The sequence below is a fragment of the Orbicella faveolata genome, unplaced genomic scaffold, assembly GCF_042242905.1.
Source record: "Orbicella faveolata isolate gen_17 unplaced genomic scaffold, um_ofav_v1 contig_2, whole genome shotgun sequence".
NCBI lineage: Eukaryota > Metazoa > Cnidaria > Anthozoa > Scleractinia > Merulinidae > Orbicella > Orbicella faveolata.
This window is the reverse complement of record NW_028301547.1, coordinates 12,384,706-12,400,434: the sequence shown is the minus strand read 5'-3', so window position 1 is coordinate 12,400,434 and position 15,729 is coordinate 12,384,706. Positions and strand designations below refer to the sequence as shown.

Genomic DNA, 15,729 nt, shown 5'->3' with positions numbered 1-15,729 from the left:
ACAGAGTGTATAAGTTAGGTGGGAAAAGCTGAGAAAAAAAAGCCTTATTTATGGGACTCTGCCTTGTTTCCATCGCAACCTTGCTTTGTCAGGCATAATTACCCTAAGTTTGACTTTTCTCACCTGATTCTCTGTTTTTTATTGACGTTGTCAAGGTTTTTTGGGACAAACATAGTTTGTTTGCACCTTTTAATTCCTTTAGTGCCCTTTCTCTTCTCTTTTAATTTTGTTATACCTGGCAAAAACGATATTTTGATTTCATGGAATAGTCATGAAATCCACACCGGTGGATTCAATATGACGGATGTTTTGAAATTTATGACATTCTAACGTCACGTGCCTTCATAGCTGACTATTCACCATGATTAGAATTTTAAGCCGTGAGTGTTTTTCTCCTTTCCCCTGCCAGAAGATCACAAATACCCTGTGTGACTAGTGGTGCCGAAATTTCCAACTTAATTGTGACGCACCCAAAGGTGCTTTCCTTTAAGCTTCCGTCCTAGCTCCTCTTTGGTATCGATTCCAAATAAGAATACCAGCGTTACGATAGAGATTGCAAGTAAGTAAGCCTCGTGATACAATACAGGGCCAAATTACTTCCTATTTTCGCCAGGAGATTACGTTGTTTGAGCATGACACGCGAAGCATCTCCGCTGTGATTTAATATTGGGCATGTGAAACTACTTAATTCATCTCCAAGCCCTTTCGACTTTTCAAGTGAAACAATATGGTGTCGAAAATGTTAGAAATTGAATTGTGGGTGGGTAGACAATTTTAAGTTAGAGATATTTTGTTCAAATGTGTATGCAGATGATGATGGAACAACGATCCTTGAACCAATGGAACGAATTAAAGACATTAAGGCGTGTAAAAAAATCTTTGAACGTGCAAAATAAATTTATGTCTAATGAACATGCATGCAGTCACTCTAACCTGGGATATTTATGGATGCAATAGGTATTACAATGCCGAACGCCTGAAATATGCTATCTGAAACGTCAGCGGTAACCTTCTTTGATGTCTTCAATTTCTTTTTTCTCCTTGATGGAAAGGGTGCTGACATGGCCCACTTTGGTCACTCAAACGGGTGAATTTTCGGCGGTGACGTGGGCAATCTTCTTAAATTCATATTTTAACTTCCATTCAGGGAAATTTTCAACTCTATGGGACGTGGCCAGTTTATTACCACCAGTGCCCACTTTAATTTGACCAGCAGGTGGGCAACATCTCGATCTAACGTCGCTAATGGGAGAGTCACAGCAGGCTCTGGCGCCTTGTTATCTCGTGCCCCGCATATGTCATCTTCTTTCTAAACGAGACACTGTATAATCATGTTTTCAGTTTTCCAGGAGACTAAATTGTAATAGCCAGACTTTTTCGCTCCTCTGCCTTTCAAGCACACTCAAATGAAACAAATTTGCTTAAAGACTGAATTGATTTAGTAAGTTTAATTAAATTGATCGCAGATAGTTTCTTTTCTTGTAAATAAACAATCCAGCCAGCAAGATGTCCACGTGCTGCCCATATATTCATTTCACGGTTGCATTTTATCAATTTACGACAGACTGAAGTAAACATTTAACGTAGTAACGCGTTCGGATACTATACAAAACTGGCAACTGCCTAGCACATAGCACGATCGCGGCCTAATAGTTAGCGGGCTGGAATCCGGATCGAGCGCTCCTGGTTACTAGGGCGCTGTCATGTCGTCTTGGGAAAGGCAATTTTCTTTCACAGTGTCTCTCTCCACCCAGATGTATAAATGAAAGCCGGTGATTATCATCCTGTCCAGGGAAGAAGAGCAATAACCAATTTAAGCTCCAGCAGGCATGACGCACTGGACTTTGTGACGACTTACCATACCACCTACACCAAGCATACTGGTCGTCCTGGGGATTATAGCTTCTTATTATGGAAATCGGAGTTAAGGGCCAGCAATCCTACAACTAGGGTGCTATAAGCAGTAGTCTTTGAAGGAAAATCTACTCCTCCCCTGCCCTATCTTTGGATATATGCAGTACACCAACTTAGTCTGGATCTCTGTGCACTGAGAAAGCAACAAAAGGAAAATCCTGATAGAGAAAGGGAAAGTGTGCCAATGAGTAATTTTCTGGTAACTTAGTCAGACATTCAGCGACTTGGCAGGGAAAACGGTCCATCTTGGACTTCCTCAATTTATAATACCAAGGCCGTTTGCACCGGGGGACTGGGTATGAATAAATATTCTGTAACATGTCCATTCGTTCTTCAGGTTCTCATACAAGTTCTATACCTAATCATTCTCTGTAGTATCAAGGAGACAAATCTAGACAAGAAAAAAATGAATTTCAAGACAATCATAGCCAGCAAACTTCAGATAAGTTGGCGTGTCGTGAACTCGTCACGTACGGTATGAACCAACCTGAATTTTCATTACTCGCAACGACGCACTGACAATCAATTTATCGCCGGGGCTAAGGCTTTAAATGTTGCTTCACTTTTAAGGGATTATAAGAAAGGGGCATGCCTCTACACCTGTAGCCAGGTAAGCATTCATAGTAAGTGAATTTATGCAGACACCTTGCGTATAGACTGGGATAGTGAGACTGCATTTAATTTTACAATTAGCTATAAATATATTCGAAATTTCCTTAAGGTTCAAAGAGATTTTCAAGTAGTGTCATGAGAGACGTTGTGACTGCATTTAGAGTGACTGATAAGTTGGTTTTCTTCAGCAAAGAAGTCCAGCGACTCCATTATCTGTAATTTTCAAGACTTCTTACACAAAATTTATAACCGCCGCCAGACCGAAATCTGACCGGTCTTAAAAAAATCACATGAAAATTTCTGATTAACGGTAAGTCTTTTCAGTTAAAATTAACTTCATGATCAGAGTCTCTAATTCACAACTTAGAAGAAAAGGAAGGTATTAATCGAAATCAAATGGCTGATTTTTACAGACACGCTTTGTTGAAACTTTAACCGGAAGTGGCCTGGTTAGTCATCTACTCGTAAGTTTTTTCTTAGTAAAATTCCTCAACCTTAGTATTTTTTCCTTGGTATTACTAAACTAAGGACTGAACTTTGCAGGGATACTAAGACTTCACGATATAAAACATGGGCATGGAAAATATGCGGTCTGAAAAACAGGCCATTTCCGGTTGCTTCCCATATGCTTCAAATAGGACCAAGTTACGATCACAGCCACAGGCTGACGAAAAATTCCCGTGAGCTAATGTTTTTATCCATAGAAGCTTAAGGATAGGGCATTACAAATAGGGTTTTGGTTTTGTCTGAAATTAATTGTACGTTGCTAAAAGAGAGATTGAAAAGTGGCCCAAATTACACTAAAAATCTGCCTCTGGGGACCCCTGAGGGGCTGATATCCAGAACTCAGCTAAAAGAAGGTCGTTGAACCTGAAACTTAAGCATATTACATAAGTCCACATAACGACTTTGTGTACCAATTTTAAGCGAAATCGGCCGACCTTCATTTCCAAGTCTGCCCCGGTCTCTCAGACAGAAGCTCTTAAGGTTCCTTCTACGACCAGATAGATGGTGTAGCTATGGGCTCTACCCTCGCTCCTGTTCTTTCTAATTTATTTATGGGGCATCATGAAAAATTATGGTTGGAAAATTTTCAGGACTCCGAGATATTATCGGGGACGATTATGGCTCCTTTGTTGCCCTCTTGCTAGGGTATCAACCCTGTCTCGCATGTGAACGAAACCGGGAAATACAATAGAGGGGGGTTATCCTCCTAGCAGCCTGAATTTCAGCCGCCTCCTCCGCTCGCTAAGTCACTCGGGGAGAGTGACGTCGTCTCTCTCCCCGAGTGACTCAGCAAGCGGAGAGGCGGCTGAAAGTTAGGCTACCCTTCTAGAAGGTTTACCCTTCTAGGAGGTTTACCCTATCTCCATGTATACAAACCCTATATCTCCGGGTTAAAAAAACCACCGATTCGCAAAAAAAAATCCCGCAAAAGGCTAGCCTTAGGCTCGATTTCCGCCGCTTTCTCGAGTCCGGTCTACGGAGCTCGGAGGGGGCGAGGGGAGCGGGGTGGGGGGGTGGGGAGGGGAGGAGCGCGGGCTCTTTTCCCGAACAGCGGCTGTTCGCAGGCTAGGCTACCAGCCCACCTAAGCACCTAAGGCTGCCCGGCCAAGGCTGGGGGTGTGGAAGACGAGAAGAGAGAGCCTGGGATGGAGGTTAGCTTTGAACCGTAAGATGGCGGACGATTGCGGAGCTCGGGAACTAAAGACATTAGAGACCATAAAACTGAGCTGCTTACCATCATATCCCGGAGGCGTATCATGGTCTTTAGATGATCGAATATCTGTAATTACTGACCAATGTGTTTATATACTAGTATCCTTTTATATTCTTACCTGTTACAAAACTTAAAAGATAGACTATAATTAAGCTTACAAAACGTGGATTTTATTTTTAAACAGCTTGACGCGCTTTCACCCGCCTTATCCGTCAGAGTCGCGTGTAACTGAGTATTTTGTCAATGACGTGTGCCATTCAAAACTAAGCTTAGCACTAAGGAGGGGTTTGGCCCGAAACATCTGCTATATTAATATAACTGAGGTTATTTCAGCACTGTATTATTATTATTTATAAATTTTGAACTGTTTACCATGTCACGGATCATTCTGGATCTGGATTACCAATGTTTATAAGCTTACTCGTTCGACAGCTTCTACAACTGGTTAGGAGTACATACATGCATACACACCTCCCGGAGGGACAACTTGACCCATGTTTGGGTATAGGGGTGCCGCCAAGAGTTTGAAATCCTGACCCTGTTTAGGACAAAAATACTCTAAAAGCGCTACCCTGTGTAGGAGAAAGAAACACAAAGTAACTAGACCTACTGGTATGATCTATTTTGTCAATGCATGTTTGTTATAATACGAATAAGTGACAAAAAAAATTTTAATGACAACAATAGCATTCTTGTCCAGAAAATGATCTTAATGATGACCTTGTAATGGCCTGTCAATGTCTCTTGACTTGTAATGCCATACCTGCATACATTCATACATGCATGCATGCATGCATTCATGCATAAATACTTTATTGCAATTCCCTACAAGAGTTTTTCAGTTTCAGAACTACTTAATATTGTGGATAAACAATTAAATAACCCTAACAATTAGTTAACTATTATAAGCTTAGAGCAGTTGTCAATGGAGTGTCATAAAACCAAAACCAAAGCAATATTACTTTACAGTTAGACTACTCAGCCAATCTTAAACTGTAGTAAAACCTAAACCATTAAATTACCTCATTACTTTTAACACTCAAATTGAAAACCACTCTATAAGAGGAAATACAAATTCATTGATTATGCAGCCAAAAATGACATATCAATTTAACAAATTGATGTCAGTTTTTCATGCGTCTGTCCTGTTGTTGATCGTGGATTTCCTCATAACATTGTCAAGTAACTGTGGATCCATGAGGTGATAGCCGAGTGGATCCACAGCAGATATGCTTTCTTTGAGTCTTTGATGAGGCCGAAGGACGAACCAACTATCACCTCATAGAAATCGAGAGCAAATAATCTAATTGTTTTAGGAGAATTCTAACTGAAATAAATGAAAATAATAGTTTCCAATTATCTTTCCACACATTATTAAACTTTACACTTGAACAAAATCGCACAGACTAAACTGTCATTGGAAATTTGCAGTTGTCTACGTGTGTGCACCTGTTTTTTTCAATAATTTATAGTTTTTTAAAGTTAAGAAACCATAAATGCCCTTGTTTTAGTCTTCTCAGGAATTTAATTATTCATTTGCATTTCGACGTTCTTCCAAAACGTTGGGAATACAAAAGAAAGTCGCCATTTCATAGGTGACTGACAGCCACTACACTCTAATTAACAATTAGATTATGAGCTCGAGATTTCTATGAGGTGATAGTTGATGAGGCTGAAGGATGAATCAACTATCATGTCATAGAAATCGAGAGCAAATAATCTAATTGTTTTAGTAGAATTCTAACTTAAATTAAACACAAATAATGGTTTCCAAATATTTTTCGATGCGTTTCGAACTTTACCCTTTAAGGTATCGTGGTAGGTGGATTGACAGTGTTTGGAAATTGTGCTCTTAAGCTGGCGCTTTGAAAGAAAACCCCATCAACCTATACATTTTCTGAAAGCTTAATAGTTATAGAATACAATCATATCTTTTGAAATTTTCTAAAAAGTTATTGTCGCAGTGATATTAAAAGAAATACCCAGAAACACTGCTTCGCTTAAACTGGTTCGCTTCCGTGTGTGGATTATTGGAGCGGCGCGATTTACATCAGAAATGTTTTCTCAGGCATCACCCTCAAAAATCATGTCTGCAATTTTCCAGATGTGGTTTGGTTTTTTTTCTACACCCTCCTAAACTTTTTAATGCGGACGTTTCCTTCTACAAAAGAGGCCATAACTTTGAAACAGAAGCGAAATTAAACAAAGCCCGACACGCTTTTTCGAAGGAGGTATCCTAGAACATACCTGCCGATTTTCAGCCAATTCCATTGGACAGGGTTCGTACAAAGTCTTGAATCCTTGGAAAAGTCTGGAAATTTGCAAACTACTTTTCCAGACCAGGAAAAAGTATGGAAATTAAAGGCAAAGTCTTGAAAAATGGGATGAAGTCTGGAATTTTTCTCAAGGAGCAGCAGGTGTTTAAAAGCTAGCTGAAATCTTTGCAATGTAGCTGATTTCACTTGAATTAACTTGGCCAAACAGCAAAACACCATAATAAATGGCGGTATGGTCGGAAAGTCCAGTCTCCAATGCCCTGCATTGCATTATGGTTCATTGTGTTTGCAATGCATCAGGGTTTATTTGTTTCCCGCATTAGTTGAGTGAAGGAAGCAATATTTGTTTGCAGTCATGTAGCTGTTGTTCTTCCCTGGCTTTTCCTTGGCTTTGTGATAATGAGGAAGTGTGTCTTATAGTGGAAAGCAGATGAAAAATTTAAGGCCTGGATTGCAGCTGATCCTACATCAAAGACCAAAGCGATGTGTGTGGTTTGTAGCAATATATATTTCAAGCATGGGAGAAGCTGCTTTGCAAAGCCACATCATCGGCAAGAAACACAAGAAACTCATGGAATTGAAACTGTCGTCTCCTTCTGTTACACATTTCCTGTCTTCTAGTTCGGAAAATTTAAGGTAAGAACTAAGAGTTAAGTAAAGTTTACATATTTCTGTGGTTCTTGAAATGTAGTTTTTTTCGAGTTACGTTAAGTCACTTCCATGTCTGATATGCACAACTATTTTACTAAAAAATATTAAATCCATTTTCCATTGAGTGTAACCGAGTGGTTGTCTTCCTTTACTGAAGTATTTTGTTTCAATGATGTCTACTAAAAGCAACTTGTACATGACTGTACAAGTTAGATGCCATATTTCTGTTTTTTTTTTTGTTTTGTTTTGTTTTGTTTTCTTTGTTCCAGTCTTCATGAAACCAAAAGTCAAGATCCTATTGAAACATTTCTTTATTTGGCTTGATGGATTTATTGCAATGTAATTATATGTTGTAATTCAGTTTAATTCTTTGCGTTAATTTTTATCACTTGTTTTTATACTTTGTGTTTTGGGTTTTGGTTCAATTGATTCTTGGTATAAATTTTATTTGCTTAATGGTAGACATTAGTATACTGCTATGTTTTGGTTGTGTCACTGTAAGTTAAGAATTAAACAGCTGAAACTGAATTTTTTTAACTCATTGTTTTCATAGTTAAGACAGTTATTTCTTCTCGGGCCATGAAGAATCTCACTGTTACCTTGAGTCTGGAAAATAAAAAAAGTGGTCTGGAGAAAGTCTGGAAACTTTAATTCTGTCCACAAGAAAGTGTACGAACCCTGATCGGAAGACCCACGTAAACGAACTAAAAATGTTCATCCTTATATGCAGTTTTGTTTTATCGAGAAAAACACGGAAAACCTTTTATGAGATTTGTATGAATAGGTGTTAAAAACCCCCTCCTCACTGACAGATGTCGGCATGGGTCAGTTTACCACAACAATGGGTTATGACAACTTGAAATAAACAGATGACTAATATTCTGGCACGGAAACCCGCGTCACAGTGAAGTCGTCCGAGAAGGGACAAATTACAAGTGAAACTGCCATGATCACTTTTACTTAAAAGATGTCGTTGGCGGCATTGGTATTATGTTGCTTAAGTTTAGGCTCCTTCGTTCTCCAGACATTTTTTGAAAACAATGTCTCGTGAAGCCAAAAAGCATGAAAAAGAGGAAATCTCGAGGTCTACATTGTCTATCTACATCTGTGCTTGACTCTCTTGTTGTGGAAGTTTCAGAATCGCGTTCGTTCTACAACAATTTCGTGTGACTAGCGCTTCTTGTATTTTGTCCTTTAGCTTCATTGGCGGGACGAGTGTCCTCGAGTTTCTTCAACCATTCTTCTTGGTTACAGTGCGACCCACAGTCGCTCAGAGCCAAAAGATCTTGTTCGACGCTGAACCTGTGGGTTCCACTAGATTTTCATCTCTTCGGCAGAAAATTTGACAAGAACGAAAGCCAACTTGAGATGAAACAACCAGATCAAGAACAGTTCACGTACACAAATGAAATATCACACTGCAATTCGCGTTACTTGTGACAACTGGCGGTGAATTTTAATTTGAGGTGTCAATGCGCTGTAAGGGGTTAATAATATTCAAAAATAGTTTTTTTGCTGTAACTTAAAAAGTAAGAAAGCCCTTTCCCCCATTCTTTTTGCAAAGTATTTGTCTCAGTCTTCTCAATTTGAACAGCCAAAAAAAGATTTTTCGTAAAAATCCACCTGTTGTGAATTGCTTTAATGCTCTGATTAATTTCTCAATACAGGCTTACATCAAGCTCAACGCTAATCACTCTCGATATACACTTTTCATTACTCGCTTGTTCAACTCGCTCCCACGTGTACAAAAAAAGATCTCTTCTTTTGTCTCTTGTCAGTTTTAATTAAGTAAATATTAACAGCGTCACACCCTTATTACGTAATCATATTCTCGACACACTCCCCCCATATATCTCCGGGGGAGATATATGTTTTTCCACTCAAGTTCAAGCTGCCTCGAATAAAATAATCACACTCATCACATTGATAATCATTTCTCTTAAGGTAAACAAAACGACTGTCTCTATAGTTCAGTCCGTCAGCTAAATGCAAGCTGATAGCACTGTTCGTTCAGATTGTCCATTTCAGACTTCCTCTTGGCTAATCTCTTGTAAACGTAAGTGCGCTGCAACTGCAGCATTATGTCTTGGGCAAAATGGGGCAGCCTCTGGGTTCATTCCCGCCTGCGATGCTGGCAGCTGTCTGTCACATGATAGTTCCAGGGGGTAAAGCTGTTGAATAGCACGTTCCACGTAGGACTTCTTGTAACTCTTTCCACCGTAGTAGGCCATTCCCTATTGTCTTGTTTAGCGCTGCCTTGACAAGACCAATCAATCGTTCAAACTGCCCTCCCCACCACGGCACACGGCTCAGATTGAATTGCCATTTGATTTGATTGATGGAGAGGTATGTCTGCAGTCGTTCATCATCCATGATGGCTCTAATCCAACTTGCTGCACCAACAAAGGTTCGGCCGTTGTCTGAATAGATTCGCTCCGGTCGTCCTCGGCATGCGATAAACTGCTTTAGACTCTTTAGGCACTCTGCTGTTTCCAAGTTTGGTAGGAGGTCAAGATAAATTCCCCGCGTAAGACTGCAGGCATATAGCAAGACATAGGCCTTTCCCTCTCGTTGTTTAGACACTCGATATCGGATTGGACCAGCATAGTCCACTCCAATCACTTGATATGGGTTGGTTCCTTGCGTCCGGGTAGTTGGCAGGTTTCCAGGCGGCGGAGCTGCATACGCCGATGCTTGAAACCTCTTGCACCCATGACAGCTCTTGCGCACTTTCTTCACCAGCTGTCTCAATTTTGGAATCCAGTAACGGGTACGCACCTTGGCCATGGTTAGCCCCACTCCCCCGTGCAGTGTTTCTTGGTGTGCTTCCTCTACCAGTCGGGGACCAAGCATGCTGGTTTCTGGTATGTAAACTGGATACTCTCCTTGTATTCGGCCCCAGCATTCTAATAGTCCATCCTGGTTTGGCTGTAGGTTTAGCACCACGCGATCTCATTCAATGTCACAATTCTTCTGAGCCTGTTTCTCCCAGAAGAGCCGCTGGCTGTTTGTCTCTTCAGTTGTCAGTGGTCCCAGGACGCGTGGTGTTCCTCGGCTACGGAGCGAGTTGTGTGCGAATCTCCACATCCACGCACAGATATGTACAGCTTTCTGTAACTGAAACCTGTGTAGCACTCCTTCAATCTCGGTTTTCTCGTTTACTGCAACTCCCAGCACTTTCTGCACAAGTTTAGTTTCGGTTTGGCTTTCTTCTGACGGCTCGTTTAGTATGTCCGCTGGCCAAAGTTCCGGAGTTCCAAGCCACCTTGGTCCATGCCACCACAGATCAGCTTCCTCTATGTGCCCTCCATGACTTGCAAGATCAGCGGGATTATCTGCTGTGGGAACATAGCGCCATGCCACCTCTTTGTGACTGATTATTTTCTGCACGTGAGCTATGAACTGCTTTTATTCTCCTTGCCCTCGAATCCAGTACAAGGCTACTGAACTGTCCAACCAGTATCGTGTGCTTCTTACAGGAAGTCTGTCCAGAGCATCTCTCACATTGTCAACGAGGTTCACAGCCATGTGACCAGCGACCAATTCCAACCACGGAATGGTCAGTCCTTGTTTGGACAGTCTCGATCTAGCTGCAATTAGGCCCTGGCTAGTTCCGGATGCTTGTCGGATGACTGCATAAACGCAGGCTGTGACTCCATTTGCGCACGTGTCTCCAAACGAATGTAGATCGATTTGTTCGATTTCCTCTCAATGAACAACTAGCGATCTCGGTATGGTATAGCTTTCTGGCAGTTTGCTTTCCCACTTGACCCACAGCTTGGCAAGATCACGTGATAGGTCTGCGTCCCAGGCTCCTTTTGTATCACAAACTGCGCAGTAGATGAGTTTGCCACTAAGTGTCTCAGGCGAGACAAGTCCCAGGGGGTCATATATCTTAGCTAGCTTAGCTAAGATACCTCTCTTACTCAGCGTTGCTTTCTCTGGTGGGACTGTGATGCTAAGTGAGTCTTGTTCTTTGTTCCACAGGAGACCGAGCATACTAGAAAATGTTCCTTGTGGGACTCCTAACTGCTGCTTTGCGTAGGTTGGTTCTCCTTCTGCTTGAGGAGACTGCTTTGATTCCAGCTCGGGGATGTTTGAGTGCCACTTGTGAAGGTTGAAACAAGCGTCTTGGAAGATTGTTGTGGTCTTATCTTTCAGTTCTCGAGTCTTGCACACTGTAGTTGATCCCTAGATTAAGTCTTCAACGTACAGTTCCTTGTGAATCTTGGCTACTAGTTCCGGCTCTTTCTCCTCCCAATGGTTAAGGTGCACCTCGGTCACTCCCCCCAGTAGAAAAGGAGATGGTGCAAGTCCAAATAGGGCTCTGGTGAATCTAAGGGTCTCCAATGGGGATTGTTCGTCTCGGCGCCAGTGAAAGCGCATTGCGTCGCGGTCAGACTCTTACTCTCACTTGCAGAAATGCTTTCTGTAAATCGCCGGTAATGGCCACGGGGTTAAAGCGCCCTCTTACTAGCGTGCTCCAGAGTTTGTTCTGCAGGGGCGGGCGAGTATGCAAACAGTCGTTTAGCGACAGAGCACCGCTGAAGGCTCTTGCTGATGCGTCGTACACAATTCGCAGTTTTGTTGACTCCACTGTGGTTCTCAGGACAGGTTTGTGTGGTATGTAGAATTCTCGGCAATTACTAGATGACTTGTCTGCTCTCTCGACAACCCCTTCTTTCTTCTGATCCTCGATTATCTCTGCATATTGATTTGTCAGTTCCTGATGCTCAAGCTTCTTGTTTAGACTTGCAAGTCGTCGAAGACTTCCGTCCTTATTGTTTGGTAGCAAAGGATGATTTCCTCGCAATGGTAAGCCAGTCTCGTACCAGCCCTCCTCGTGTCGCACAAGTTGCTCTTTGAATTCGGCATACACGCTGCTCTGGTCGTTAGGGTGTGTGTCAGGCAACCCAAGTACAACAAGACGACAAAGTTCCTGGTAATCTACATGGGATGTTTGAGTTAACAGTACCTTTGTTAAGTCTAGAGGCTCTTTTCGTGGAGACATGATAATCCAGCAGAATTTCGTCAACTCAGCCACCGGCAGACCAGGCTCACCGATCTTTGGTACACTCTCAGTTTTCACTTTAGCGTAGTCACCGGCTCCTAGAATTATGTGCACTGGTAGGCGGCTCTTTGTGTCCACATCGTTCATTACAACTCTGGATAAGTGTGGATTTCTCGTGATCACTTCTTGATACTTTGGGTTTTCCAGGAAAAGCAGTTCTCCTTTGTCCACTTTAGTGACTTCCACAGGCATTGAAAATTCTCTGTTTACATCAGAAATGGTGATAGTAGCCAGCTCTACTTCTCTTGTTGACGCTCCTAGCAACATCTCTATCTTTCGGACTTCTTTCTTGGGTCCAGTGCTTGACATGCGGTCCAAAAGGGCAGCAGATGCGTACGAGCTCCCCGCACCCGTGTCCAACAAAGCGCGACATTTAATTCCTTCCACTTTGACAACAACAACTGGGTATGTCACATTTCCGGTTGGAATTCCTGTGGCGACAAGGAGTGGATTGGTCTTGTTTTCTTGCTTGTGACAAATGGACGTGTGATGTTTGCGATCACAGATCTGACACCTTAACTTGCTTTTACACTCATCAGCGCGATGTCTTGCACCTGTGCAATTGAAGCACAGTTTTTTCTCTGATAGGATTTTCTGTCTCTCATGAACAGTTGTGACCTTTGTACAATTAATTCCTCTGTGTTTGTCATCCTCGCAGTAGACACACTGATTTCTGGAACGCGGCTTTGATTGATGTGTATTGAAGGCAGGCAGGGGCGATTTAAATTGTTGATTTCTTTTCCCTGTTGGGTCTTTCTCTGGCTTTTCTGCAGCAAACTCTTCTACCGGATTGATTTGGGTCCACTTCTGCAGCTCTGTCAAAAGATCTTTGAAACCCCAGTCCTTCCAGCCTTCATTTCCACGCACCAGATCGGCCTTGATTCCTTTAAGCTTGTCCAAAGTACATCTTACGTTTCCCTTGACATCTGCGAGCCATCCAAGTGTGTCCAAACCTTGTACGTTGAAGCGCAATTGTTTATAAAACTCTTTGACCTTTCTTGGATTTGCTCCGGTAATAATCGGCAGCTCCATTATGTTCTTGATATGGGCATTTACAATTTCTGTCGGTTGTCCATATTCCGCTTCGAGAATAGCCTTCGCGTTTTCGTATCCTACCTCTGTAAATGGTAGCCCATCAATATCTTTGCTGACGTGCCGCTCCAACAGCTCTTTTAGATATCCAAATTTAGTGAGGGGTACCAGGTCAGTGGAATCTATTTTGGACGTAAATTTCCCCCAGAAAGGAAGCCATTCTTCTATCCTTCCATTGAACTTTGTTATGGATAATTTGGGGAGCTTGGCAGCTGAAGACGATTTACATTCTTCGGTCGCTTGGGTGGCTACTTTTTGTTGTTCACGGTTTTTCTCAAACTCCGCTTTCTGCTCTAAAATCTCTCTCTCGAACTCCATCTGCAGTTTATGATTCTCCAACGCTTTTTTCTCCTGCTCCTCCATATCTATGGCTTGGATTGTGGATTGAACTCTGTTTGTTGCTTGGTCGGCCTTCTCGAGGTGTTTTTCGATTTCTCCGCTCCATGTTTTTATCGCGTCCTCGCTCTTTCCCTTTGTGAACTTCTTTACCTCTACTGCGGACCTAAGCGTATCCACTGCACTAACAATACTTGTAATCGATGATTGGTGGCGCTCTAAAGATTGTCGTTCTCGTTTCTCCACTATCTCGTCAGTTTGGTTGAGTTTGAAGTAAAGCATTTTAACTTTGGTGTCCAACTGTGCTATTTGCTTCTCCGTCATATTTGCTCGGGTCGGATTCTTGCTCTTGTTCGAGCACCTGTCGGAGGTGCCACTTGTGTTGTGAATTGCTTTAATGCTCTGATTAATTTCTCAATACAGGCTTACATCAAGCTCAACGCTAATCACTCTCGATATACACTTTTCATTACTCGCTCGTTCAACTCGATCCCACGTGTACAAAACAAGATCTCTTCTTTTGTCTCTTGTCAGTTTTAAGTAAATATTAACAGCGTCACACCCTTATTATGTAATCATATTCTCGACACACCTACCATGATACCTTAACAAAATTGTACGTGTTAAATTGTCCTTGGTAAATTTGCGGTTGTTTACACGTGTGCGCCGGTTTTTCAATATTTTCAAGTTTTTAAAGTCATGAATGCGTTTATGTCCTTCTTTTAGTCTTCTCAGGAATTTAATTATCCATTTGCATCTAAACTTTCTTCCAAAACTTCAGAAAAGAGGTAAAAACGTTGCATTTCATGGACGACCGACAGCTGCTGCACTCTAATGGCTGATAGTATACGAGTAGCTCAGCCAATCAGATTGCAGCATTTGCATTAGTATACTAGTAGAATTCTACTAATAGCAATTTGCCTAAAGAATAACAAAAACTTTAGCGGTTATATTGTTGCAGTTTTTGCACAATCAACCAAATTTTTGATCAAATATGAACTTTACGATAACTGCAGAAATTCTTTTGTGCTCATTGGCTAATATTCATTGTCAATAAGTGGACAGACACATGAATTTATAATTTATGTGATGCTTCAACAAGGCTATCGCCTCGTGGATCCCCAGCTACTTTAACAATGTTATGACTAAGTTTGTGATCAATAATAGGACAGACGCATGAAAAACTGACATCAATTTGTTAAAAAAGAAATCTCAATCAATTTGTATCAGAAAGTTTTGATTCTTTGCAGTACGACTCTGCTAGATGTGTTCTGTAACATGAGCTCAACATACTGTGTTCCAGGCCTCCCCGATGTCCTTTCTGGCCATCTTTTGCATTCCATTTTGATATTTGCCAATGATGCATCATTGTCTGCATGATTCAGCAAGCACGTAAATGTATTAGGTCAAGTTCTTAGCTTGGTTTAATTTTTTCAGGTTAAAAATCACTAAAATATTTAGACTAGGTTGGAAAGGACTGGAAAACAGTTAGTGGCCACAGGAACTGACATTTTCATACCCATAAGCAGGGTTTGACTTTCAGGATAAAACCTTGGGGCCAGCTGGCCCCTAAGTTTATGGATTTAGTCGCCAGCAAAAATATTTCAGTGAAAAGCATGAAAAGTTAGTTGCCAGTGAAAAAATTTGGTTGCATTGGCGACCCCAGCAGTCGCAATGTCAAGCTCTGATAAGTGTGTTGCTTGTAGGACTATTAGTCTTCCAAGTCTAAATGGTCTCTGCTGCAAATTGACCCATTTAGCTCTATTTTTACCTCATATAATATTGGGTTGAGTGGATGACTTCATTAGGCCTCTAATTTGCATATTTTTGCATATGTTAAATCATGCTTATGCTGTATCTTCCACAGCAGAAGCTTTCAATTTAGAATGTGATAACTTTCACTCTATTTTCAGTCACTTAGACTATCCCAGGGTTCTCATAGATTCCATCATTAGTAATTTTCTTTGTAATGTATCAGAATGGGTAGTAGAAGAGAAAACTGAAAGCAGTTGTAAGATCAGAATTAGTCTTCCTTTTAAGGATGAAGTAGCTGCCCA

General features: G+C 41.5%; 2 protein-coding genes and 1 pseudogene across 3 annotated transcripts in view; 1 reads left to right on the top strand and 2 right to left on the bottom strand.

The window, feature by feature from the left end:
* Positions 1-4,158: 4,158 nt before the first annotated feature.
* The window catches only part of LOC110051989 (general transcription factor 3C polypeptide 4-like), a 44,416-nt gene continuing 32,845 nt past the window's right edge, over positions 4,159-15,729 (top strand). For both annotated transcript variants that reach the window (XM_020758117.2, XM_020758110.2), the window contains exon 1: positions 4,159-4,344. In XM_020758117.2, coding sequence (XP_020613776.2) covers positions 4,204-4,344 — 141 coding nt within the window. In that variant the 5' untranslated portion in view covers positions 4,159-4,203. The remainder of the gene's footprint in view (positions 4,345-15,729) is intronic.
* Positions 7,395-10,701, bottom strand: LOC149112001 (uncharacterized; annotated as a pseudogene).
* Positions 7,395-14,579, bottom strand: LOC149112000 (uncharacterized). The gene has a single exon (XM_089289625.1). The coding sequence runs from the start codon at positions 13,994-13,996 to the stop codon at positions 11,570-11,572; it is 2,427 nt and encodes an 808-aa protein (XP_089145751.1). The 5' UTR covers positions 13,997-14,579; the 3' UTR covers positions 7,395-11,569.